Source organism: Opisthocomus hoazin, chromosome 11 (genome assembly GCF_030867145.1).
Source record: "Opisthocomus hoazin isolate bOpiHoa1 chromosome 11, bOpiHoa1.hap1, whole genome shotgun sequence".
NCBI classification, from domain to species: Eukaryota; Metazoa; Chordata; class Aves; order Opisthocomiformes; family Opisthocomidae; genus Opisthocomus; species Opisthocomus hoazin.
This window is the reverse complement of record NC_134424.1, coordinates 6,159,591-6,184,390: the sequence shown is the minus strand read 5'-3', so window position 1 is coordinate 6,184,390 and position 24,800 is coordinate 6,159,591. Positions and strand designations below refer to the sequence as shown.

At 47.7% G+C, this 24,800-nt stretch overlaps 1 protein-coding gene across 2 annotated transcripts in view; it reads right to left on the bottom strand.

Moving 5' to 3' along the window:
• Positions 1-24,800, bottom strand: part of FRMD4B (FERM domain containing 4B) — a 135,849-nt gene that overhangs the window by 16,396 nt on the left and 94,653 nt on the right. For both annotated transcript variants that reach the window (XM_075432478.1, XM_075432477.1), the window contains exons 8-11: positions 12,586-12,669; positions 11,325-11,390; positions 10,177-10,234; positions 9,139-9,225 (exon numbers count right to left, since the gene is read on the bottom strand). In XM_075432478.1, the coding sequence (XP_075288593.1) occupies positions 9,139-9,225; positions 10,177-10,234; positions 11,325-11,390; positions 12,586-12,669 (295 nt within the window). The remainder of the gene's footprint in view (positions 1-9,138; positions 9,226-10,176; positions 10,235-11,324; positions 11,391-12,585; positions 12,670-24,800) is intronic.

Here is a 24,800-nt window from a genome sequence, read left to right as displayed (position 1 = left end):
TCTGATCAAATGCAAAAATCTCTACATGAAGTAATTGCATAGACACCTACGGTCTCTTCCCTCAGTCAGAACATCCCCAGGGAATGGCAGCAGCTCAGGGAAAAGCAAGACCTTTCTCTTCTAATGACACCAGGTGAGAGATTCAGCAGGACATTCTGAAGCAGGGGTACAACACGTACTCAGAAAGAGCCGCTACAGGAGGCAGCCACCCCACAACGCGTGGTTCTGTAAGGAAACCACAGATTTCCTGCAAAGTGCCAGCTGGGAGAAGAGATCAAAGTTAGCCAGGGCTTGGCAGCTGCACCCGTGGGATCAGAATTTCACACGACTCCGCTCTGCCTTCTCACCAGCATTAGCCACCCTCTGGGATGACCCATCAGGGTGGCATTCAGCAGCCACCTCCCCAGCCCAGCTTCGGCTGCGCTGCTCCCAGCCCCCCGGGTGTGGGTTTCTGCCCCCTCCCCGGCAGCACCAGGGCACGGAGACCCATATGGGCGTCCCCAAGGACACCGCCTGAAGACAACGGGGTGCAGAGCTGTGCCTTGCAGCTGGCCAGAGCCCACAGCAGGTCCTGGAGGTGCTTCCACCCAGGGTGGCATCAAGCAGGGGAGATCAGCTCTCGACAGTGGAGACCCAGCCAGGCGACAGAGCCGTGGCAGTGCCTTCCTCCATCCCCACGGGAGTTTTCCCAGAGCCACCACACCCACAGTCCCCGGCGCAGGCGACGTTCCCACCGGCCTCTGCCGAAACCCCACACACTGCACTTCCACGAGGGAAGAACTCCCAGTTTCGTGAAGAGCTACTTACGAGGCCATGTAACGCGGGTTGGAAACGCAACGCAACCCAGCGCACGGGTTTTTGGGGAAAACTCTGCCTCTTCCAGTGACCTTTCACAGAATCACAGAATGTTTGGGGTTGGAAGGGACCTCTGTGGGTCACCCAGTCCAACCCCCTGCCGAAGCAGGGTCACCCAGAGCAGGCTGCACAGCACCGCGTCCAGGGGGGTCTTGAATATCTCCAGAGAAGGAGACTCCACAACCTCCCTGGGCAGCCTGGGCCAGGGCTCCGTCACCCTCAGAGGGAAGAAGTTCTTCCTCACGTTCAGCTGGAACTTCCTCTGCTTCAGTTTGTGCCCATTGCCCCTTGTCCTGTCGCTGAGCACCACTGAACAGAGTCTGGCCCCGTCCTCCTGACACCCACCCTGAAGATATTTATAGGCATTTATAAGGTGCCCTCTCAGCCTTCTCTTCTCCAGGCTGATCAAGCCCAGCTCCCTCAGCCTCTCCTCGTAGGAGAGATGCTCCAGTCCCCTCACCATCCTCGTAGCCCTTCCCTCTGTTGAGTTAAAACTTCCCTTTCTAGTACTGCAATTTGTTCTATTGGATCCCGCTATGTGAAAAATGCGGCAAGAGGAATTGTCATTTACTTATTAGAGTAAGTCACTTGCTAAAAGATCGTGGAGGTTTTACTCTGCTGCTCAAGTTTATCTTGGTGTTCCAGGAACCCTGTCCAGCCAGGCTACTTTCAGAAGTGCCCTCTTTACAACTCAGCATTTTATTTAAAACGAATAAATAAATAAACATTTAAAATTAAGTTTCAAATAAATCAATTAATAAGGAAGCTGACAAGGCGGCAGCTCAGGCAGCGCGTCAGGACATTGAGCAACAGCACCCGCGGGTGCTCCAGCAACGAGGGGCTCCCCGCCAGCACCCCGCAGCACGGCCGCCTCCCCGCCGGGCCCGGCCCCGCACTCACCTCCCCGCAGCACCGGCCCCCCGGCCCCTCCGGGGAGCGTCGCGGCCGACATGAGCCGAGCGGAACAGGCAGCGGCCGCCGTCCCGTCCCGTCCCGTCCCTGAGGGCTCCCGCCGGTGCCGCCCCGCCTCGCCTCCCGCCCGCCTGACATCACCGCCTCTCCCTCCCGACCCGCCCCTTCCCTGGGAGAAGGGGGAAACCGGAGCGGAGGGTTTGGGCCGAGGGGGCTGCAGCGCTGCGGGGCGCCCCGCGGACCGGCCGGGGGCTGAGGCGGGAGCACGGGTGGTGAGGGGGAAGGCTGGGGGGGGGGGGGGGGCCGCCATGGCGGGCAGCGCGGCCGGCCCTGGCTGACGCCCGAGGGGCAGCAGGTTGGGCGAGCAGCATCGCGCCGCCCTCCCGGCCACCCCGCTCCCACGCTCGTAAAGCGATGGGCGTGCTTCGGCCGTCACCTCTGGGGAGAGGGGAAAAAACCCCGCGCCCTGCCCCGCTGCCTCTGACCGGCGGCGGGCGGTGACTCCCCGTCCCCCCGCTTCCTCACTTCCTGGGGGTTTTCCCCTCCGGACGCGCTCGGCATTCCCGAGGGCTGCGGGGAAGGGGTCAGCGGTCCCGGGGGGGGCTGCGGGGGTGACGGAGCCGGCACGAAGCGCTTCGCCGCCCTGCCCGGGGACGGGACAGAAGAGGCGGGAAGCGGCGCTTGGGGTCCCGCCCGCAGGGGACAGCCCGGCTCTGCCCGGCTGAGGAGGACCCTGGCCTTCAGCCCCCTCGCCTCAGGACACCACCAGCTCCTGGCCACCAGCTCCTCGGACAAACTCTCCGGCAGCCGGGTCCTTCAAAAAGGCCAGGGACTAGAGGAGTAGCTTCAGAAGGATTAATAATATTTATATAGGTGCGCTTACAAATAATCGTGAATGAATGTATTAATCAGTTTCTGCCTAACATGTCTGGATTCATGAAGGTAGGAGGAAAAAAAAAAAGGCCTCAATACAAACAAGGGCAAAAAAAAAAAGCAATAAAGGATAAACCAGAGTAAACCAAACTCCTTCAAATAAACCAAACTCCTTCAAATAAAATTCTTCTAAATTGTGGTCACAAGTCAATACTCGGGGACCTGTCCCTGCACTAGAGTCTTCCTGCTCCCTTCCCTACTCCCCAGCTCCGTACAGACATGTTTCTAAATCGTTCCTAATTTCAATCTTACCTAAATCACATGCATATTTAAAAGACAAAAGAGTTATAAAAAAAAAATCTGGAAATCTGAAACTGGTTTTTGAGGGCTGGAAGAACAATTAAGGAATAATTAAAATGTTTTTGTGGAAGTTTTGCAATGTATGTTTCCTTTAACCGGATGATTAGGTCCACCTGAGCTAATGAATGTTTTCTTAATAGCCTTCCCATCCATTCCGACTGCCAGATCCTCAGAGGCTCTGGAAAGCTTCCACTGCGCATAGCGGGGGCTGCCTGTCCGACTCTCCAAGCAGAATTTGACCTGGCCAAGGTTTGTTTTCTGGGTCTTTTTGGAGAAGGCAGAGGTGCAAAGCTCCCCGCTCACACCTCGTGAATCAGGCACCTCTGTGCACCAGCCAGACTCCCACCACCCCATGCAAGCCCCGGAGTTCGAGCTTCCCGCATCTCCACTGCGATCCTCATCGAGATACTGCGCAAACAGAACAAACAAGGTATCGCCCTCCTAACCCTCTTTCCCATACACGAAGAGCTGTAGTTGTAGCCTGACGAGGCACAAATCAGACACAGACTGCATAAACAGTGAGACACCTTAATAAAAGAAGCAGCTGGTTTTTTACCTGGCTGATCTCGCATCCAGTTTTGAATAAAATGCAAGTTTGTCTGGGCCTGGCAGCAGGAGCTCGCCGGCTCGGAAAAACGGCCCCATCAGGATGGCAGGCAGGGGCTGGCAGAGCCCCTGCCTGGAGAAACGTGCAAGAGAGCTTCTCAGGGGCCCTTTGCTTAATATTCCTGAGCATTTTGTTTAAAAAAGATTTTGAAAAAATATCTTTTTTTTTTTTTCTTCTCCTGCAAGAGGGTGAAAAACCTGGAGAGGAGCTGGCTGAGGGGGCTGCGTGACCAAGCACTTCTGCTGAGCTGCAGCAGCAGCCCCAGGCACAGCCCACAAGAGGGTTGCACCTGGGATGTTTCCAAGGTTGATGGTAAATTCTGACCAAGAGCTAAATTACCCAGATCTTTGATTTTCCAGGCAAGGTCAGCGTGGAAGCGCAAACCACACTGGAGCGTTCGCAGCAGTCCTTCCCTCGGGAAGCACTTCCAGAGCACCTCGTGGTACGTGTGGTGCCTGCAAGGAGGTTCAACAACCTGCATCCCAGGAACTAGCTGGGAACGGCAATCTCCAGACAAATCTGGCATTTCAAACCATGGAAACATAAAAGATTTCTGCCCACAGGAATGCACCCCACCCCGATGAAGGAAATTACCGCCCTGGCGGCAACGCTGGAAGAAGGGCTGCGTTTCAGCCCCTCTGCTGCAGTTTGCTGTCTGGCACGCTACCTTCAACTGAAATCTTTTTGTTTGAAATGGCTGTGCCTGGCCATGGAGGGGAGGCATTTGAGGAGATGGTAGGAGAGCCAAACGGCCTCACCTGCAACAGCTTCGAGAGGAGGCAGCGGACGGCTCCCACCTGTACCAGCATAAACTGGCAGAGCTCACCTGGAGGCATCCTTCACCTCTTACATATTAAGCTAGTCCTCTAAAAACCTCCTCAAATTGCATTTTTTTCTAATGCATTAGAAGAACCATTCTTGCTCTGTTCTCTCTAGTGTTGGCATGAACAAGAATCAGAGATATCTCAGCACCAAACTGTCCCAAAATGCACGTGTTTGGGACAGGTGATGCTCAAACAACTTTCTGCACATCTGGAAGGAGCCACATTTCAGAGCAGTCTCATAACAGCTCTGTATTTATTTCAAATAATTATGCGAGCTTAGTATCTTATGTCCTAAATCAATGGCTTCTACTTGGTAAGAAACAAACACCGTAAAAGAAATCTCTGCCTAATTAGATCCGCCTGCTGAGAAGCCTGTACGAATGCCATTGTGTTGTGAACTACTCAGCAAAGCAGGACAGCAAATTTACATTAAGCTGATGTTCTGCAAGGGAAAACTTTCAGCATCAGCTCTTAGTATCTGTTGAATCAAAAGAAAAATATCATAGATATTACCCACTTCAGAACTAGTATACTCTAACAAAAACACTTTTGAGAACATAACGTATTCAAGACAACCAGCATTAGAATTGAAATTCTTGTAGATTTGAAACAATACCATACAAGATTAGCTCTTCTCTTCAGACATTATAGTTCATTTAGCACCAGGGAGTTGCCCACAGAAACACAAAGAAGCCGGAGAACAAGTCAAAAAGTCAGCGAGCTGCCTTCTCAAATTCCCATCCCTTGGAGGATCACCACGTGTTGGCTGAACGCAGAATAAACTCAACTCATACACGCTCCATAAACAAGACGACGCGTTGTTTATCTCACCACTGAGAAGAATAGGGGTCGAGATAAAACGGAGATCTATTCTGTTTTGAAACAGCATATGAAGTCCTGGGACCTGTTTTATGCTTTTCCTAATTGATTCAGAGGAGACTGGGGACAGGATCTTGGCATGCCACCTCGCAGCAAGCAGGAGGCATCTCTCGGTATTAACTCCAGCTAAAGGGAGAATATGCTTGCAAAGCAGCAGGACTGCAGAGCTAACCCCAGGTCTGAGCTGAAGTCTGAACAAGGGTTGCCAAACTCAGTCTTTTTTGCCCTGTGAGACTTCAGGATTATAATCAACTGAGCCCAGGGTAACCTCCAGCCAGCGTGGAGCCACTGCTTTTATCTACAAAGACAATTGTCATAAATGACACCAAAAATAATTCTCCACTTTCAGTCTATTACAACTCTGGAGCACAGTGCTCCCCTTGGCTCCCATCAGCCTGCAGTCCCACGCGAGGGGTAAAATGTGGGCTCACTTTGATAGGAACCGCTTCCGCAGCAATACAAGCTTTCCGGAGTGACTTCCTCTCCCCAAACCACCGCAAGTCAACCAGCAAAATATTAATAGCCGGACTCAAACCTCCCCAGCCAGCTTTACGCAGACAGACAGCCGGGGCAGGTTCTCCTGGTCCAGCCCTGAGTTACACACCGTCCTCTCCACCAACACAAGTTCCCCCCACAGATGACTGACGTTACATGCGCAAGCGTTGGCGAGGCCGGGCGATAGGGATCTGGAGATTGCTTCACCCAGGTCTGTCGTGCAAGTGGTTTCCTGTGAAGGGTTCTCAACCTTGGACTTCACGCAACAGTGTTATCCCAAGATTTTGTTGTTGGATCAACCACTGTGCTCCAAGGCTCATATTTAGATCTCTTTGCCTAAAGACCTACTTGGGTAAAGCCAAAGATTTCATTTTTTGAGGAGGATGGCTATATTTGTTGAGATTTAATAGACAATGTATTAATGCGTGCAGTAAATGTCACATATATATAATTATTATTTTAAAAACTTTATTCTGAATATGGACTTAACTCTTACTAGGTGCCTATGATGAACACATTAAACAAATGCAGCTACATCTGACAGCAGCCATTAGCATTGCAGAAAAGACACAGGGAGCAGAGTAAAACTCCCTGCTGTGAATTCAGGCACCAATTCCTGTTCAAAGCCTCCCACCCGAAACTCTGCAGCTTTCCCACTGCAGCTGGTACCAGAGAGGTGTGCACACCCAGAGACCACTTGTGTCTTTAAAATTAGGAAAGGCCAGCTTGGTCTTCAGTAGATTTGGACTCTGCCTTTCCCTTTGATTGAGTTAATCAGCCGCATGTATATTTAAACACCACTAACTGGAGAAGCGGTGCAGAATAAGGATGCTCTTTCCCAGACAGCTAGGAATAAACACAACAGCACTTTTGATCCCCAGTATAAACAGCAGGATAACGCCGCCACATAGCAGTTGCGAGTTCGGCTCCATCTCGAAAAGCAAAGCAAAAGAATTCTATTAAATCCAGCAAAACTAGCACCTCTGCTCCAAAAGACAGGCATAATTTACATGCTGCTTCCAGAAGGACTGCGCGCGCTGACTCCTCGGAGATTCAGGCAAGCTATACAGACTCCTCTCCCTCGGAAATATATTCTGATATGCTCATAAATATGAGCAAACAATAATACTGGTTAAAAGGAAGCTTCTGCCTCCCACATCATGGGCAGCAAAGCTACATTGAAATAAACAGCAGCGTCTCAACATTTTAACTCCAAAACCAAGTCCAGACGTGGGTGCCTCTACACCCAGTGCCTGCTTTGCTCCCCAAGAACAGTCTGACTCCAGTTACTTCCATGGGTCACATGAGAAGTGCACTTTGTATTTCAAACCCTGAAACACCTTTTGTATAAATTAACTGTTTGCATATTTAGTCACGTGTTAAAAGTAGTCATGACTCAGGACAAGCTGTGCCATAATACATTTTTTCCTCCTCCTATCAGCAACAGATACAAATCCACAAGGATACCACAGCCATATCCATCCCCACTTTTTCAATCAGATTATTGGCATTAAACCTTCTCTCTGCATTTAGGCTCCTCTCTCCTGCCTTCCCTTTTAATCTCTATCCTCTGTTGTAATTATAATTACAGTAAGGCAGACAACTATTATAATTTCCATTGTAACACTTCCACTGCAGAGGTGACCTTTGGTTTTTATTTAATTTTATTTTTCTTAAACACAACTCCTGCTGCGTTCAAAGGCAACGCCTCGTAACTAACTGTGGCAGGGTGTGACTTGGTATCTGGGCCCTGCTGACCTTAAAAAAAAAAATCTTCTTAATCTGCCTGCTTTATGTTGTAAACTGAAATCCCACAAGCATAAAAAGTGCTTGGCAAAGCAATGCTTCTAGCCAGGCAGGCTGCATTTTCTTGGAGAGCGTTGCTGGTTACAGCTGGACATCTTGCCTACAGAATGATCCACGTTTGACCCGACCAGAAAATACTATAGATGTTGCCTAAAAACAGGGAAGCGCTCAAGAAAAAGGGGAGCTCCTTGATGCTCTCTTCTGACAAGCAATGGCTGCATTAACATTGACTTGATTTTCTAGGGTTCCTCTTGTGCTGCTGCCACTTAGAACAGGCATGCTAAGAGAGACCTGGGACAAAACTAAGTGCTTTACTAAACAAAGCAAAGGAAGGACACATGAGTTCACCCTTGGACACACAGGTATGTAAATACACCAGAAGAAACCAAGTCATAGCCTGCTCTGGAAAAAGAGAAGATCAAACTGGGAGCTTGAAGGGGAATTGCTCTTAAAAGGAAGTTTTGTTAAGCTATGTTTTTTTGGCACAAATACACTAAACAATATCATTTTGCAAATATAAAATTCCCTGGCAGGAAGCACACACTTCATGTGAACTCCTGCCCAGATCGTTCCCGGGGAAGGCGATCAGTAAATCCCCAGCTTTCCACCTCCTCATGGCTTAGATGTTCCAACGAAGACATGACCAGAAAGAAACCACCACACCCCCAGCACAGCTCCTGCACGGGCAATTCCAGCTTTTCCCCCCAGCCAACCGGGTTAAATAACTCTCTGAAGACCATCAGGGCTCAGTACTGTCACAGGGAGATGTACATGGCTACAGGACTGGGTGAGCTCCCAACACATCACGAGCTTGGGTTGCACGGTGGGTTTCCAAGGCCACCGGCACAAGAGCCTGTTTGGGCTGGCTGGCGGGGGCTTTGAGGGAGCCAGCAGTGCAAAACAGGACCCGCTGCCCAGTTTAAACAACGGGGGAGGTTTGTTGGCAGAGGAGACACGCTGGGGAGCACAGGGGTGGAAAAAAGAACAACGACCTCCAGTATTTGGCATTTGCTCTCAACTGCCCCTTACGACTCACTGCATCATGGAACATACAGTTGCCCAAAGAGGCTTCCAGCATCACGCAGTTGCCCTTGTATTCCACGGGTATCAGAGGAGCCTTTTATCACTTCACACACAAAAAACACCTACTAAACCCAAGTGAAAACACCGCTCGAGGATAAGGCCTTTAGTTCAGGACTTGCAGAAACCCAGTTGCTTCATACTTCTCTAGTTATCCCTGGGGGCTGCCAAAACTCCTGTCCAGACTGTCCTGACACCACCAAACTCAAGACGACCCATGAGCCAAAGCTCCCAAAAGGAGTTTCCAATATCCCAAAAAACTCCCAAAAGGAGTTTCCAGTAACAGGGAGAGTTTTACTGCCTCAGTGCCAGCCAAATTCTCCTTCTGCATCCAACCCTTGGTCTTTTGCTCTCTACTCTCATGAGCAACGGTGTAAAAAAGTACATTCTGACATGCAACACCACCCCGCCTCCCCCTGAAAAAAAAATCAGATGTGAAAAACTTACTTTTCTGGGCTTAACTTTGTCTTGTAAGTCGTACTGGCCTATTCCTTTGTAACTTATTCCAAGCCACCACGGGATTCCTTGTTTATCCTGAAAAATGAATGTCTACATGAACGAAGAGCTACTTAAGAATTACACAATTCCAAGATTACAGCCCATTTCATTCTGTGATGAGTGTGAGTATGTACAGAACAAAGATTTTTTTTTTTTTTTTTTTTTTGGCCAACAAATTGGTGTGAAGTGGACTGCTGAAGTGAATGTTGAAGCTTTCTCCCCCTGCCTTCTTGGGCCAAGGCAAGAAACTACGTGGTGGGTGTGCAAAGTGGGACAAAAAAGTGACAGTGCTGCTGAAACAAGGGGGTGTCACTTGCTGCAGGAGTGGCTGTGAGGGGGGAAGGATATGGGACAGAAAAAAAGGTGGCCGATGACTGCATCCACTAAAATCAGGCATGGACAGCCGCAAGAGGAGAGAACAGCACAAAACAGCAGCTTTTGGGGTACCACAGTCATGGCCATGACTCAAAATAAGGAGACATCACCTCTGCTGAGCTCTTCTGCACAGCACACTTTGGCCCAGGCTCTGCTCTACAAACGGGAGTAAATGGTGTATTTCCGTCACTCTCCAAAAGGACTTCTCAGCACTTCCCCACTCCAAGCACGCACCCACTAATCACCCACCACTTAGAAGCAGTCTTTTCTACATTGTATTTTTTTTCCTGATTTGATTAGAAATATCTCTGGGGAAACTATTTACTGCTTCAGATCTAGAAGCGATATGCAGTTTAATTAAGCTGATACGAATTTAGCTCCTGATAGGATTACAGAAGGTTTTACAAAAATTCCTGTCTTTTGTAGCACATAATGCTTTGCTGCTCTCTGGAAATAATTTTTAAAGACTATCGAAGGGGGAAAAATTACAGAGGTTGAAAAACGGTGGGTTTAATTCTGACAGAAGAGTACTGAATCATCAAACTGCTCCTATAGGAATGTAATCACATGTTGTAAGCTAAGCAATCACATTATCTATGGGCATTTACTAACCTTTACTCCATAGTAATGAACTCCATATGTTGGCAAAGCTTCTACCACTTTCATATACCTGTAGACAGATTTATAGTGTAGCAGATGATTTTCTCCGGAGGGAGTAATATCTATTAACATATTGTTTTCACACATACATTCAGGACATGTCATTTATCATTTACATATTTTGAAGGTCTTACTAATTGAAGGCCCATGTTTTGAGAAAAAACTTGCCATCCTGGCTCGGTGAAAGATGTGGTGTTTTGGCCCAGGCAAAGTGAATAGAAAATGTCTCATACAACACAACCTTCAATCTCTTATCAGAGCGTCAGAGACCTGAAAGTAAAAATTCTCAACTGCCCATGTGAGCCTTTGGGGAGATGCTGATGGTAAAGACCTGCCTATAATTATTCCATTACGGTGCTTTGGTTACAACAGATGGACTCCAAATGAAGGTGTTTATGCAGTTGTATGACTGTTTTGTGAGGCAATTCAGATAACCCCTGAACAGACAATTTTTTCCCTTGTTCTTACTGAAAGAAGCCCCTGAACTATTGAGACAGAGTTGCAGGCACTGAGCTACATGAGAAAAACCACACGTTGTCTTATGTGCAGCCATGGCAATCATCTCAAACTTCTTGGTTTGTACCATGTCCCACTGCATTTGCCTGTAGGAAGTACAGTAATATTAACGGTAAATAAAAATAAAATTCCATGGGCTCTGTATGCATCTTGGAATCCCTTGTTCTTTTGAAAGCCAAATTCTGAACATTTCAACAAACATGCACTTGTTTCCCTTACAGAACCTAAGGTAATACTTGCCCTGAAGAGACCAGTGTGGAAACTAATTGATAGCAAGCAGGGTACGGAGACAAGTCTTCCAATAAAGTAAGGTCCAAATAATTTATTTTATATTTGAGGTAACTGAATGAGGACACACAGCCTTAACTAACTAATTTAACTAGCTATCTTGACTATCAGCCTACGGAATCTGAAACTTCAAATAATTTAACTTGGAAATATAACTCAGTAAAAAACATTCTGACAGATACAAATGGTAACGTTTGCAAGCAATGATGACCAAACCAGCCTGCACTGCCACCTCTCAACAAAAAAGAAAAAAAGTGAAAACGTCATCTTCACAAATTAACGAGTGTCATACTCACTGAACAATGGCTTGTCCTCTGGTCAGACCTTTAATTTGTGTGTAATGCTCAATTACTCTGTCCTCACTGCAAAACAAGCACAAAACCCAATTTAGAGGCTCAGTGACTTTTTTCACGTGTGATGGCATCTGCTGAAATTCAGACATCTGCTCAGCATGCAGAGAAGAGTCCCTCTGTGCATTTCTCCCTCTGGTTTATGTTCTGTTCCTTACTGAGTCCTTTCCCACCCGTCATTAAGCAGCGTGGAGCTGCCCGGCTGATCCTCACCATCGCATGCTGCCTTCCACACTAATTAACGAATCGTTTCGGATCAGCCTGCGCTGCTGCAGATGCTGCTGCAGAATGATGGTACTAATTGCAAACATTCACTTTCACATTCTAAAGGACCAAATCTTCGAAAGACGGTTAATGTACCACATGTAAGACAGAAGAAGTTAAACCAGAAATGTTTTCGTTCCAGTGTATTTCTTCCCCTGACATTTCATAAGTAAAAAAAACATAGGTTTGTCAGCAATGACCTTTTTTGCATTTTTCCTGCTATATACTTTAACATTTTGTTTTAGCAGAATGTGAAACAAAATATGCATTTAAGTGTCTGACGCTTGAAAGCAAAAAAAAAAAAAACCCCAGTAGTATTTGTTCTGAAAAGAACAAGTCATAAGCAGGTACTGGTGTATTTGACAATCCATCAGGTATACATGAAACTCCAAAAAATGAAACAAATGAAGGACTCAAACTTGCACAAAGGGTGTCAGTTCCAAGGAAGCAGTATCGCAGATTCATGCTAAATGCTGTGTTCCTTCACAGCAGATTCAAGCCACAGAATTGGACCTGCCTTTCTGTTTCCAGCTTTTCTAGCTTATTTTCTCCTGCTGTCCTGTTTAGGGGAGCAGCTGGGTGGGCATCTGGTAGCCAGTCAAGGTCAACCCACCACAGCAGCTCTATTGTGCGACAGCCGAAGAGCAAGGGGCTCTTTGCAGACCCAGGCTTGGCTGGAGTTCAGATTTCAGCTCTTTCTAATGCATGGTCCCCACATATTCTGATCCAGAAATTTAATTTGAGCGAACCTTCAATGAAGGATTTGCATCAGATCTTGTGTAATTTATAACCTTCAAAAAGCTGGAAAAGCTTGAGCACAAACAACTCCAAGTCCTCTCTCATACAGGCTGAAAATTTTTTAAAGACTTTGGAGGACCATTTAAAAGTAATCTTGTCATCACCACGCGTAGCAATGATTTGCATTTTAAATTAAATAGCTCACCAGTAAGCAAGCGACGGATGCTCCTGCAGTGTCTTGGTAGGAAAGACAGGCAGTGTCTTCAAGTCTTTTCTGGTGTTTTCATCACTTAAAAACAAAAATGGCAGAGAGTCACTGCTAGTGAATCACAGACGGAATCATCAGTTTCAGCAGAAGGAAAGGGCTGTGTATGCTACCCAAGAACGTGGTGCACTGCCCCATATCACGCTCTCACAGCAACGTAACTCTATAGGCCCTCTCACCTGACAGTGATGTATAGGGTGTCATGCAGACTCACATTGTAACTCATTATACAGACACGAGATTCTCAGGCTGCTGCGGCGGGAGCACCGTATCAGTGTTTATTTTGCACACCCTCACTCTGTTTGCCGAGTGCAGAACGACCCCTGAACACCTACAGAAGGAAAGCCTCTGCCTGAATGCAAGGCTTGTGGTGCTCATTTTTGCTCTGTCTTTAGCTAAAATCCTACCTCTAGACAATAGATTCCATGAATCAGCATTGTATGTGTCAAAATCTCAGAGTTTAACACTGATCTGATTCAAAACAAAGGGTTTCAGTTTGTATACTTTAAAATATTTTCACTGCAAATAGCTTTCCTGGACTGCTCATTCTACAGAAAGTTCAAATATTCTGGAGGTGAGGCCCAGCCTGGAACGAAATAAAGGGGCTGAAGTATGTGAACGCAATTTGTCACAAAAAACCCCAGCAGAACATTTAAAAACCTATTTCCAGGCATCAGTAAAATGGTTAATATTTGCTCCTTATACGCTCCATTAATTAATCGGTTGAAACTTGCACGCCTCATTTCTGCGGGATTTCATCGTGCCTCTGCGGCAGCGCCAACAAGCACGAACACGACTTTCCTATGAAAGGAATGCATCAGTCACATCCATCAGCATCCGCCTCGACTTATACATCCAGGCTTTCCTTGAAGGTGTTTTCCTGCTGTCGACCTCTGTTTTCGTCAGATTCCACTATTAGAGATTCCATCTGCGCTACGTTCCCCCTCTTCCCTCAAAATCAGCACAGTAATGTGCTCTGTGGGCACCGCAGATCAACCTCTGCAGACGGAGGCAGCAGCAAACCCCTACCACGTTGCCATTGTCTCACGCAGCAGATGTCACATGGAAAGTGCAATAAATTAAAGCTTTTTGTTCCTCGGCGACCACGGGCTAATCGCTCTGCAAGCTTCTTCCCCAGCCCTGACAATGTGCCTCAACCCGGACTAAGAGGGACCACCTCTGGGGACGAGGAAACTGTTCAATCAACAGCCTATTTATGCTTCAACGTCTTTGATGAAGTTGCCAAGAAGGGGGTCAATTAGTGCCGAGGAGCTGTTGCTGCTGAGCTTTGCCGGGCCGGCACTCTTCTGCCAGGAAAATGCACTTTTCTTTGCAAGCTGGCCAGCACCCAAGTGCCACAAAGGGGGACAGCTGGGTAGAAAAGCAGGGTCTCTCCTCCCAACGCTCAAATACAGCCGATGCTCACAAAAGCCGAGGGGGTTTTATTCACCCTGTAAAAGCCCATTTTGATGGGATCAAAAGGCTGCAAGACATCTCAGCTTGCAGTGAGAAGGCAGATTACCAAGGTTTTGTAGAGGAGCACGAAAATGCAGACAGAGTACACCATCCTCAGGCCTCAGAAACCAGAGCAAAAAAAACCCAAAAAACCCAAAAACCAAGCCGTGAACAACCTGGCTTGATCTCATAGCTGACTCCTCTCGGAGCAAGAGGTTCAGCCAGATGATCTCCTGAAGTCCCTTCCAACTTCAATCATAGACTCACCGGATAATTGATTATTAAAATAAAAATCTGCTCCTATTTTTAAGCCTGACTCATAACTGCAATGGCTGCTGTACCAGTCAGGGTTGGCAGGGAAATACAGTGAAGCAGGAGTGGTTTTGGAAGGAAGCAGTAACAAAATAGCTCATTTTTTACCAAACAAAAGGGCTGCTCCTCTAAATATAGATTCTCAATCCGCAATATTCATCATCAGAGGTTTAATGGCTGGTCTCTAAACCCCTGTTTAGAAACCTCATTGCCAGAAAACAACAAAATGGCCAAGCGAGGGCTGAAGCACTAACAAGGCTGATATCAGGAGGTGAGAGCTAGGCTCCGGCAGCGGGGACAATGACCCCCCAGCTGGCACCACCGCAGCTGGGTGGAGAGGTCCCAAGCTTTCCTTTGCCAATCATTATGGGGCCAGTAGCCTCCCTGTTACCGAGACTCTGCAGAAATGCCATGAATCCTGGCAGCTGCCTCCTACGGTGCTCTGAGATGCCACCTTTTGCACAATTTGTGGCCTCCAGCAGAGCTACTCACCTTCCTGCTTGGTCTTCAGGCCCCTCACCTCTGGACCTGGTTGAGTAGCTACTTACTTTATCCCCATCAAATGACAAAATGAGGGTGGTAGTTAAGCTTGAGTGATGAGTAGCAGCTCATCAAAATTTGGAAATGCCTACCACAGAATTTAAACCGAGCGCCAGCCAGCCAGCACCACCACCTCCCTGATGAGGTCTGTGGGCTCTGAGCTGGGACATGCAGCGACAAAAGGGCTGCAATCACATCCGTGCCACAACGCGGGGCACGTCCCTCCAGCGCTGACCGAGAACCACAGGCCCTGGTGCAGTTTGTTAAGCCAGCAGAATCCACAGAGCTGTGACACCTTACAGCAGAGCTGGACCTTTTCTGTTCTTCTGCCAGCCTACAAACCCATCCGACTTCTCGCAACAGCAGAGAACACACTTCCTTTACAAGGCAAAGTTGGCCCTGGGGACTTGCTGTCCTTGATGTGACACAACCTCATGCCCTGAAGTTCAGACACACTGTTCCATCCATCCGCAGCTGGAAGGAGTCCACCAAAATGGACTCATAAGGCCTGAAAGACTATGAGAAGCCACATAAGGAATTTAATTTTTCCTGCATAACTGTAAGGTAAAGTGTGAAACAATCCTAGAAGAACGTAAAAGCCCTGGGAGAAACAGGGCACAGCTCCTTGCACTCTGGATGCCTGGCACGCAGCAGCCCGGATCTGCTGATTGCATGCCCAAGGATTAGCATTTGGGATGATTCACGGCTTGAGGGATAATAAAAGCCTCAAATGGTCCTCCCCCTCCTTCCCCAGAGTTCATTATCACTTCATCTGCACCGAGCAGCCCAAGCACGTCTCCCCTTGACCTTCAGGATCACTTTCCCAAGCCCTCCGAGACCCAGCCGTTCCCCAGAGGTGACAACTCCAGATAGCAGGAGCGACGGTTTGAATTATTACCTGTTCCTGTTTGGTTTCACAACGACCACAAGACGATATAAGAAATCACAGGGCAGACAACCCCGGCTCCAGATGTCCAACCGTCTACGCTATCTACCAACCAAACACACCCGTGCTGCATCTGGCATGTCCACGGTCGGCTCTCGTCAGGGCAGGAGGAGGGCTCAGCTGTCGGGACAGAGAGGCCCACTCACATTTAATCCGACCTCTGCTACGGAGGGGGCTTCTTGGCTGGTGGTTCTTGGCAGAATTTCAATACGTAAACTTAAACCGCCCAGAGTCAACGGGCCTGAACGTTTTTTGGCAAAAGGTTTGTTTATTCCCCAGGAGGAGAATATAGGAAACTCTCACTGCAAGGATTTTTCCACTATGGAGAAGAATTAAAGAAAACCAGCAGACAGACCCTTTCCTTCCTATTCCACCCTCTAAATGCGAGTTTTCTCTCCGGCAGGTATTGAACAGAACTTGAATTGATCTGGGCAATGTAAACAAAAATCTACATCAGGCCCTCCTCCTGCCAAACCTCAGCTTGCATTCTTGGTACTGTCCGTATTTAATTTTCTGTCCCAACGTGAACAAGCGTTGGGCAAGATGTCCCCAGCAGCACGCCCTGCTCACGGAAGAGCAGCTTGTCTCTAAAATAACCAATAGTAATATTTAACCACTATGAATAGGAGGTCCCACATTCAAACTACTATCTCTAGCAGCAAACCAGTACCAGTCCCACGTGCTTCCTACAACCCACTGGCGTTGCAGTGAAGTTTTAGGCATCTTACTAAAACCCCACCAGAAATCGGGGAAGGAACCAAACCAGACTATCGTGGCTCTGCCTAAAGCTTATTACTGAAAATGAAAAGAGACTTACATATTTATGCTCCCAGAAAGTGCATCTTCACAGCTTGCAACTGAGCGATACAACACTCCCTGCTAGACAAAAATTTACAGAACTGTGCTAATTAGGACCATTTGTCAACGGCTGCCCAGGCTTCTCCCCGCACCCACTGTCAAAACCAGCTTATGCCTGTTATTAACGCAGGTAAGAGCTCAGATGTAATAAGATGTGGTTAATGAGATGACCATAAAACGTGAAGAGCAATAGACACACCCAGAACAGCAAAAGCAATATACTGGCCTACAACAGAAAAGCTTACCAGCCCACATCATCTTTGTAAATATTAACAACTTGATAAGGACAGGACTTCAGACAACTTTTAACTGACTGAAGCAACGGCAAGTGTGTTGCCTCTGCTGAAACGTGTTGGTAACACTTTATAAGGTAGGAATTTACCACTGGGGAAAGCGCGCTGTACAGTGATGCTTCCTTTATTCTCCAAGCCTCCTGACCTCACGTAAATACCTTCTCTTGTGTTGCTACGTGATCATTAGAGTAAGTCCCTCCTGGGTCTTCCTGAATGGCACTATTTTATATTCAGTTAATGCTTGAAATGAATTTTAGGCACAGCACAGGCAGAATTTAGAGCAGCCTTGTTTTTAGAAAGCATCGACCAACCTCTCAAGTTAACCTGAAAGTTATTTCACGGACACCCAAAAATCAGTAGACACTTCTGAGCATCGCATGTGAGATACCAGAGGAAGGGGAGCTTCTCAGCTAAAGGACGATACGGTATCACCCTGCGCTGTGAAGATGCTTCAACAACTTCCCATCAGGATTTTTCTTCTTAATCTGTTCAAGACATTTAGAGCCAGCAAAACAAATGCATAGAATCAGCAGGCAACTAGACTAGATACTTGAAAGCTTGACAATCTAACTTTTCAGAGGGCTGGTCAGGTTACTCAGATGATGTTAGTAATGGTCCTATTTCCTGAGAATAACTGAATTCCTTCACTATATGATTACAAGCAATGCTATAACAGCACAAGAACATCCCGTGTTGCTGCCCACAGCCTAGTCTGGTCCTACGGTGACCAGACTTAGGGCAGCATCACCAAGGTCTCCAAGGTGCTCCCCTTCCGTGTGCTCACAGACAAGAGCTCACAGCACAGACCATCACACTGCAGCTGGACGGCTTCAGCAGCAGGTGCCTTTTCTGTAGGCTTTTGGTTTGTTTTAAAAGAAAAGGAAGGGCAGAGCGTGGCAACCTCACGCTCCCATGGGGGTTGGTCTGCCTTTCAAGGCACTGCAAGAAACAGGTGAGGAGGAAGCAGCAAGGCAACAGAGGGAAAAAAAAAATGAGCGGGGTTAAAAGTGCAAGAGAAAAAAAGGCAAAGGAAGACAGAGCGGGGAAGGTATAGAGAGAGCCGATGGGTTTAGCAGCTTCTGAGTATGTCAGAGCAGCGGGATCTTGGCAGCAGGATTCTGAAACGCGTTCTCTGACAAATCCTCTTTTGTGACAAATGCCAGACGTTTCCCATCATTTCCCAACCTTACAGTTTACAGTCTGCTGGCACATTCAGGAAAGTTATTTTTCTATTGAAGGAAGACCAGGATCCGGAAAGACCAGGAACAAGGGGCTCCCATTGGCACGGGACAGCCAGAGCCGAAACCTCAACCCTGCAGCCAGCGGGGAGCTTTGCCTGGGGCAGGGCTATGAAGTCTGCCACTTCAACACCAGAGAGGAACCGCCTGCTCAGAAAGGTATTTGAAGGAGCATTTCTAAAAGCCTTCCAACCCTGTACGTGAAAAGGAACATAAACAGTGCAGATGGCTTTTTCAGCGCCAGGCTTCTTGTACATCCACGCTGCGGCCATGCTGTGGATTCTCACGCTGTGCTGCAACAGCAGCTTTAGTTTCACGGCTTGAGAGGGACCTACACCAAACACAAGGCACGGCTGGGCAACCCTTCACCACACTTAGCACAGGCTGTACCATAGCTTTGGACTCACAATCCTGACGTCCAGCTCATTTAGGCTAATTTCTCCGCGTTCTGAACCCTGCCTGACTCTCTGGAAGAGCAGCACCAATGCCTACTGATCTCACGGGGCTTGGCAACCTTACTCGTCGGCTTTTGGAAGATAGGCCAAGAGAACCACAGGAAAAGCAACATCTCTCTTATCAGCTCTATGCATGCACCACTCTATCCGAGGACATGGGGACCAGACAAGTGACAGCGTGAGCTGCTCCCGGAGCCACCTTGGGGGATGAGGCACCGTTCGTGTTTCCACTCTGCAGATGAGGAATGGGCTGCTCAGGAAGCCCTTCTCCACGGCTAGAGAAAATCTGCAACCTGAACCTGCCCTAAATTCTCAGTTGCTTTTTTATAGCTCTTGATGCAAAATATGAATATTCTGAGGACAAAATCCTTTGGCCCTTGACCAACACACCCACCACTGGTGAAAGCTCTCAGTCCCACGGGTCTGGCGCAGTACATCCACGTGTACGTACAGAGCTCTCAGCCACACCAACAGCACGCGTCCCCAGTGCTCCTCTGCCAGCCCAGACGGGAAGCAGAGCGGCCCTGCTTTACCTCGGGATTTACTGCATGTCCACAGTCGACACCAAGCTTGAAGGATCCCAAACCCTTCCTCGCAACAACAGACTGTTGTTTCTAACATTCATGCTTTCTTCCTGCGCACACAAAAGTCAGCTTAGCCGTATTAGTTGTGGGTTTTTAGCGTGCCTGAGTACAGCAGCAAAGTTTAAAGCTTGTTATCACAGCCCTGTGTGCTGATACAGAGATACAGGGAACCACAAGAAAAATAAAGTATCCAAACAACGATAAAGACCTGACAAATCTGCAAAAGCAAAATAGCTGAGGCTGAAAGGCTGTCGTTCCATTTCCTCAAAGCACAAAATACACCCCATGTGATACAGCCCAACCACCACGGGGAGGAAAGGCGAGAGAGAGATATTTTATCGCTTTTTTAAGCGAGGATGTTATTCTGAGTCAGATCAGAGCCCAAACTCCTGCTTGTAACCGATGGTGCAAAACTAGAGAAACTTTCTATAGGCCTGATGAAGTTTTCCAGATATGAAACAGAAGAGAGGCGAGTACTTTATAGTGCAAAAGCCGTGAAACCCAATTTTACAACAGGAAGAGGCAATGTCCGTTGATGATGAACTTGCACTTGAGGGAATTTCTACGGACAAGAGGGAGAGCATCTTTCATCTAAGGCTGTGGATGCCATGCTGCTACTCCAAGCCTAACAGCTATGACAGCAACACGTCTGACTTGTCCCCTGCACAGGGGACAACTTTGGAGATGATGAATCTTTTCTCGCACCACGCTTGCCTCGTCTCTCATCTGCTTTGGATGCAGAGCACACACAAAAGCCCTCCCTAGGTGGCTGGTTTGTACCCACGGTAGCACTGCTTCTCTGAGTTCAATATGCCCTAAAGGAAAAAAAGAAAAAGAAAAAGAATAGAAAGGACTGTGGAGGGACACTTAAAGACGACAAAATACTACAACCCCTATGCTGCCCCTCAGGAAACTGTACGAGCATCATGCATATGAAAACTAAAAATGCATGTTCCTTACCAAACTGCCATAATTATATGTAAATACTAAAGTTACACTGCCATATGCAAGTCGTAAATCCCATGAGATCAGATTAAATTACTCAAAACATCCTGTTTTTTTTTCTATCTGATTCTCTGCTCATTTCACCCACAGCGCTTCCACCTAATTCATCCGCTGCATAATAAGCGTACTATACAAATTCCTTGGGAGCCCTTGGAGAACTGCATTAAAATAGGAAATTGTAAAGAAACATTAAAATTACATCACTGGAGAGACTACGTACGCTTTGGTCTGCCCTGAACTGTACGAACCAACAAGTAGCACCAGTAGAAAAAACCCTCTTGCTGTTAAAAGCCTAGCACAAATTGGGGTCTTCACTACATTTTTTTTTTCTTGTAATTGCACCCAATTTACACAGTGAATTGCCTCTTCTTATTGAAAAATGAAACACCAGGAGAGAACAATGTTTTCGTCTCAGAACTGCTGCCGAAGTGCTCCGGGAGATGGAGTTCAGGGGCTGCCTGCCCGGCTCCCCTCCGCACGCTGCCTTCCCTCGGCTCCCTGGGGCGTAGGGCTCTGCAAACCAGCCGCAGGGACTCACCAAGGAAAGCCAGAGACTTGCACACTGCTATAGAAAAATTACTGCAGTTTTCAGCCAGTTTTTCTTTGAAGAGGGTATAAAATTCAATTAAGCAGAGAGCTCTTTGGGGAAGCAGCTATCCAATACCTGTCAAGTAGGCGAATGACTGTCATTATATGAAATACACATCAAACATGATCCCTAAACTCGCTTATTTACCACCTCCGTTCACTAGATGTTCCCGAATAAAGTGAAACAAACAATCAACCCCCTCAGCAAACAGGCTCTAAGTTCATAAATTTTTGCCCATCTTGTTTCAAATTAGTCCTTTATTGCGAAAGAGCAAGCGCTCAGGAAAGCACGCAGCTGGGTTTGACCAAGACAGAGTTAATGGTTTGCGAGCAAGTGCCTAGCAAGGTCTTCAAACAAAAAGTGTGCAGAGTCGCAGCTGAAAGGCAAAACACACAATGACTCACTGGGCAAGCAGGCAGCCGCGGAACAGGGGAGCACCACCTCAGCGCCAGTGCTGAGCACTGATTTACAGCCAGGCAGACGCAGCCCACGGGGAGCAGCAGGTCACGCTGGAGGAAGCCTCAGTAGAGATCAGCGCATTTAAAAAGCGCACTTGTGTGGAAAAGAAAATAAAAAAACTAAACCACAGCGCTGCCCACGACAGGCACCAGATAGAAGCCTTGAGAGGGAATCCTATGGTGATCCATCAGCCCTTTCATGGCACCCACTGACACCCACGGAAGGAACCCTCAGGGGCCGGAAGAGGCACCCAGGCTGTGCTCAGGTCTTTGGCCTCCGCACGAGACCAGCGTGGATGTCCCCTCTGCAACTCGTCTCCAATCCCAATAGCCCTGGAAAACACCTTCCAGAAAATGGTTCACAATAGGTCTCCTTCCCCAACAGCGCAGCTGAAGAGGAGCAGGTCTGTGGAGCAAAATGGTTTGTGCTGGGAGCCTGACACCCATGCTGCACCCATTTCAGGGCTTTCTTTAGGTCAGCCCTAGCCTGGCCTCACAACCTGAGCCCCCTTCAGTAGCTGACATCCATGAGGTGGGCTCCACTCACAGCACAGGGACCCACCTTGAGCTCTCCGAGACCTCTCCAGGATGAAAAACAGAGGGGGGAGTAGGAACAACTGGGAGATTTGGGCCAAATTTGTGTTTCTGCTCTGACCCCAGCCCTGCACGCGGCCACACCTGGAGTTTTGGTCATATGAACCCAGTGAGATTTCCAAAAACAGGCTGGACAAGCTACTCCAACAAATCTGAGGTGTGTCCTGTTTCTGAACCTCCCTTAATCTTGGGGTAAGTGGCACAGCTAACAGGGGCTTTGATATCAGACAACTATCAACTTCTTTCAAGCAGCTATTTTTTAGCGCTGCCCACATTGTTTCCACATTCTTTTCTACCAAGAGATTTAACAAATAGTGAACTTCCCAAGCAAAGGCGACCCAAAAATCTAACAGTGAGCACTCACTCTTAATTAGGAGCAAATTGTTAATACCACTTCTCTGCACCTAGTCCAAGCACTTCATTATTTTCCCCAGTAAGGTTTGTAAATTCAGGAGTTTCTGTAAACTGCAGCTATGGAGTAATTGGTTCAGAAGTACCTTTTGCACAAACCTTTTCTTTTACAAACGGCGTTTATCACCCATGTAATGATAAACCCTGGTGCCTTGCACATGTCAGCTATCAGGAATTCATTATTTTGTCTGTGTTATGTTATACCAGTCCGGAGTTATCTTTGCAGCCCACAGGCCAGAATCAAAATCGAATGCGTCAGCTATTTAAAGAAAATGGAAGCCCTCCTCCAGCAATTTAATTAACTTTCAGGGAGCAAGGCTGAGTTTCAGTCCTGGAAATGTTACCAGGGAAAATACGGTCCAAGAATATCGGTCAGAAAACAAACTTAAAAAAAATGTTACTTTCCTTACACAGTCCCTGCAGCTAATCTGATCTTAATAAATGTTTTTCTAATACCAGAAGGACAGCATTTAGGACATCTCAGTTATAAGCTGTCTCTTTTATCGTGCCACAAAAGAAAAATAATACTATATACAATTGTACAGAGTTTTTGATTGCAGATGCTTAGTCTGTAAGCTAAATACAGCCAAACATTTACTTTCCAAGGAGGCAAGGCTTTATATGTTGCATATTTACAAGATGAATAATTACCAGACTCATCTATTATTTTGTTTGTCTGCTAAGACATTAGGTTTCTTCAAAATTTAAATAAAATTCCTAAAATAAATATAATACAGACTTACCCCCCCAAAAAAACAGAACCATGCAAGAAGCTGCAACTTGAATCAAATTCTCTTTCTAAAACCCTTGCAAAGAGCTTAAAAAGCACGATTTTGTAAAACCAGGCTTGCAGCTTTTTCCATTTCATTCTCAACTATGAGAGCGGAGCAGTGCAATTAACTAACGCAGCGTTTCAAAACTACTGTCAATGACTAACGCTTTGCTTGAGGTTCTTGTCACAAGAGCTGGAGAAAAACCGATGGGAATTCGGTTTAAACAGAGGAGCAGTCAGCTGGAAACCACCGATGGGCCGTGGAAAGCGGGACACTTGTTGCAGAGGAAGGCGGAGAGCCACGGACCCGCAGCATCCTGCGCTTGCCGGGACCATCACAGCAGCACGACTCTTGGGAGGCACCGCTCTGCCCGTGGCAGCCCCGACAGGCGCGAGGGGGAGAGGAACGGCTCCCCGAGCATCCCTGCGGCGTGCTCTTCATGGCACAATTATCTCGGGTGGGATCACCAGTTTGGTAAACAGGAAAAGGAACTGGGTGTGCGGTGAGCTACACCGATCGTGGTCCGCTGGCATCTTCGTCAATCCTTCCTCCCGTGGCCTGCAGTCATTTCAGACCGCCTTTGAGAAACCAGAGTTGTCTAAAACAGGCACATACACAACAGATGTGCCACGGGTGTAATTTTGAAGCACGTACTTAAGTTTTATCAAGATGTCTTAAAAGCCAGAGTCCTCTCAAAGTGGGACCTGGGCGGTTTATCTTACATAAAGCCTCTCTTCGAATGATAAGGTGCATACCCTTGTCCTACCAGCCCAGCAAACCACCTGCAAGGGCCAAACCCCAAAGACCCTGATACTTTCACGCTGTCAGTGCTACCAGACAGCAAAGTACCTCCGGAGTGACCTTTGTGGTGTAGAAATCACAAGTTTTTAACTTTCTCCAAGCGCCCGCATGTCAGGTTTGCTCACTGAAAATAAACAGATTTCAAAAGAATGTGCTCGCCCACTCAGTGCGAGGTAAGGGAGGGTGTTTCTCAGGAGATTGCTGCTCCCTGCCATCAAGACTTTATCTGAGAATTTGAGCAGCACATTGGGAAAGGGGTTACTGCAGAGCCGCAGGAGTTTGAAGTGTTTGGACCCTGGCACCAATCTACCTGCTCCCAGCTGAAGCCAGCGGGAACGTCGCACAGTGACTCCACCGCGGGACATGTCCCCATGCAAAAGCTCCCTATGGGATGCGTGGAAAATCAGCCAGGCAGAGATCACCAACGCTGTCTCCCAGAAAGCTAATCCCTAGGACTTCAGGCAATTCCTGTATTTCCCGGGAGTTCACGCAGCACTAATCCCATATTAAAAAAAAAAAAAAAATGAACTCGCGTGTTCTCACGTAAGCAGAAATGGTGCAAGAGCCACATTCCAGAAAGTGATTCAAAGTGGAATTGCCAAACGACAGCGAAGAACGAACACGCCAAACCCAAGACACCGCAAATGGAGGCAACCGCACTGCACAGCCAGCACCGCCGCAAGGACGCGTTCGCGGTATCGCGGGCGAGCTTGGCAGGGGAGACCAGCCCTGCAGTGTCTCTGCTGAGATACGCCGGTAATTAAGCTAGCGCTTTATCTGCGGTGGCCCAAACGACCACTTGCGATATGTAAAATGAAATTCCTTCACTTCTGGTGCGCTCCC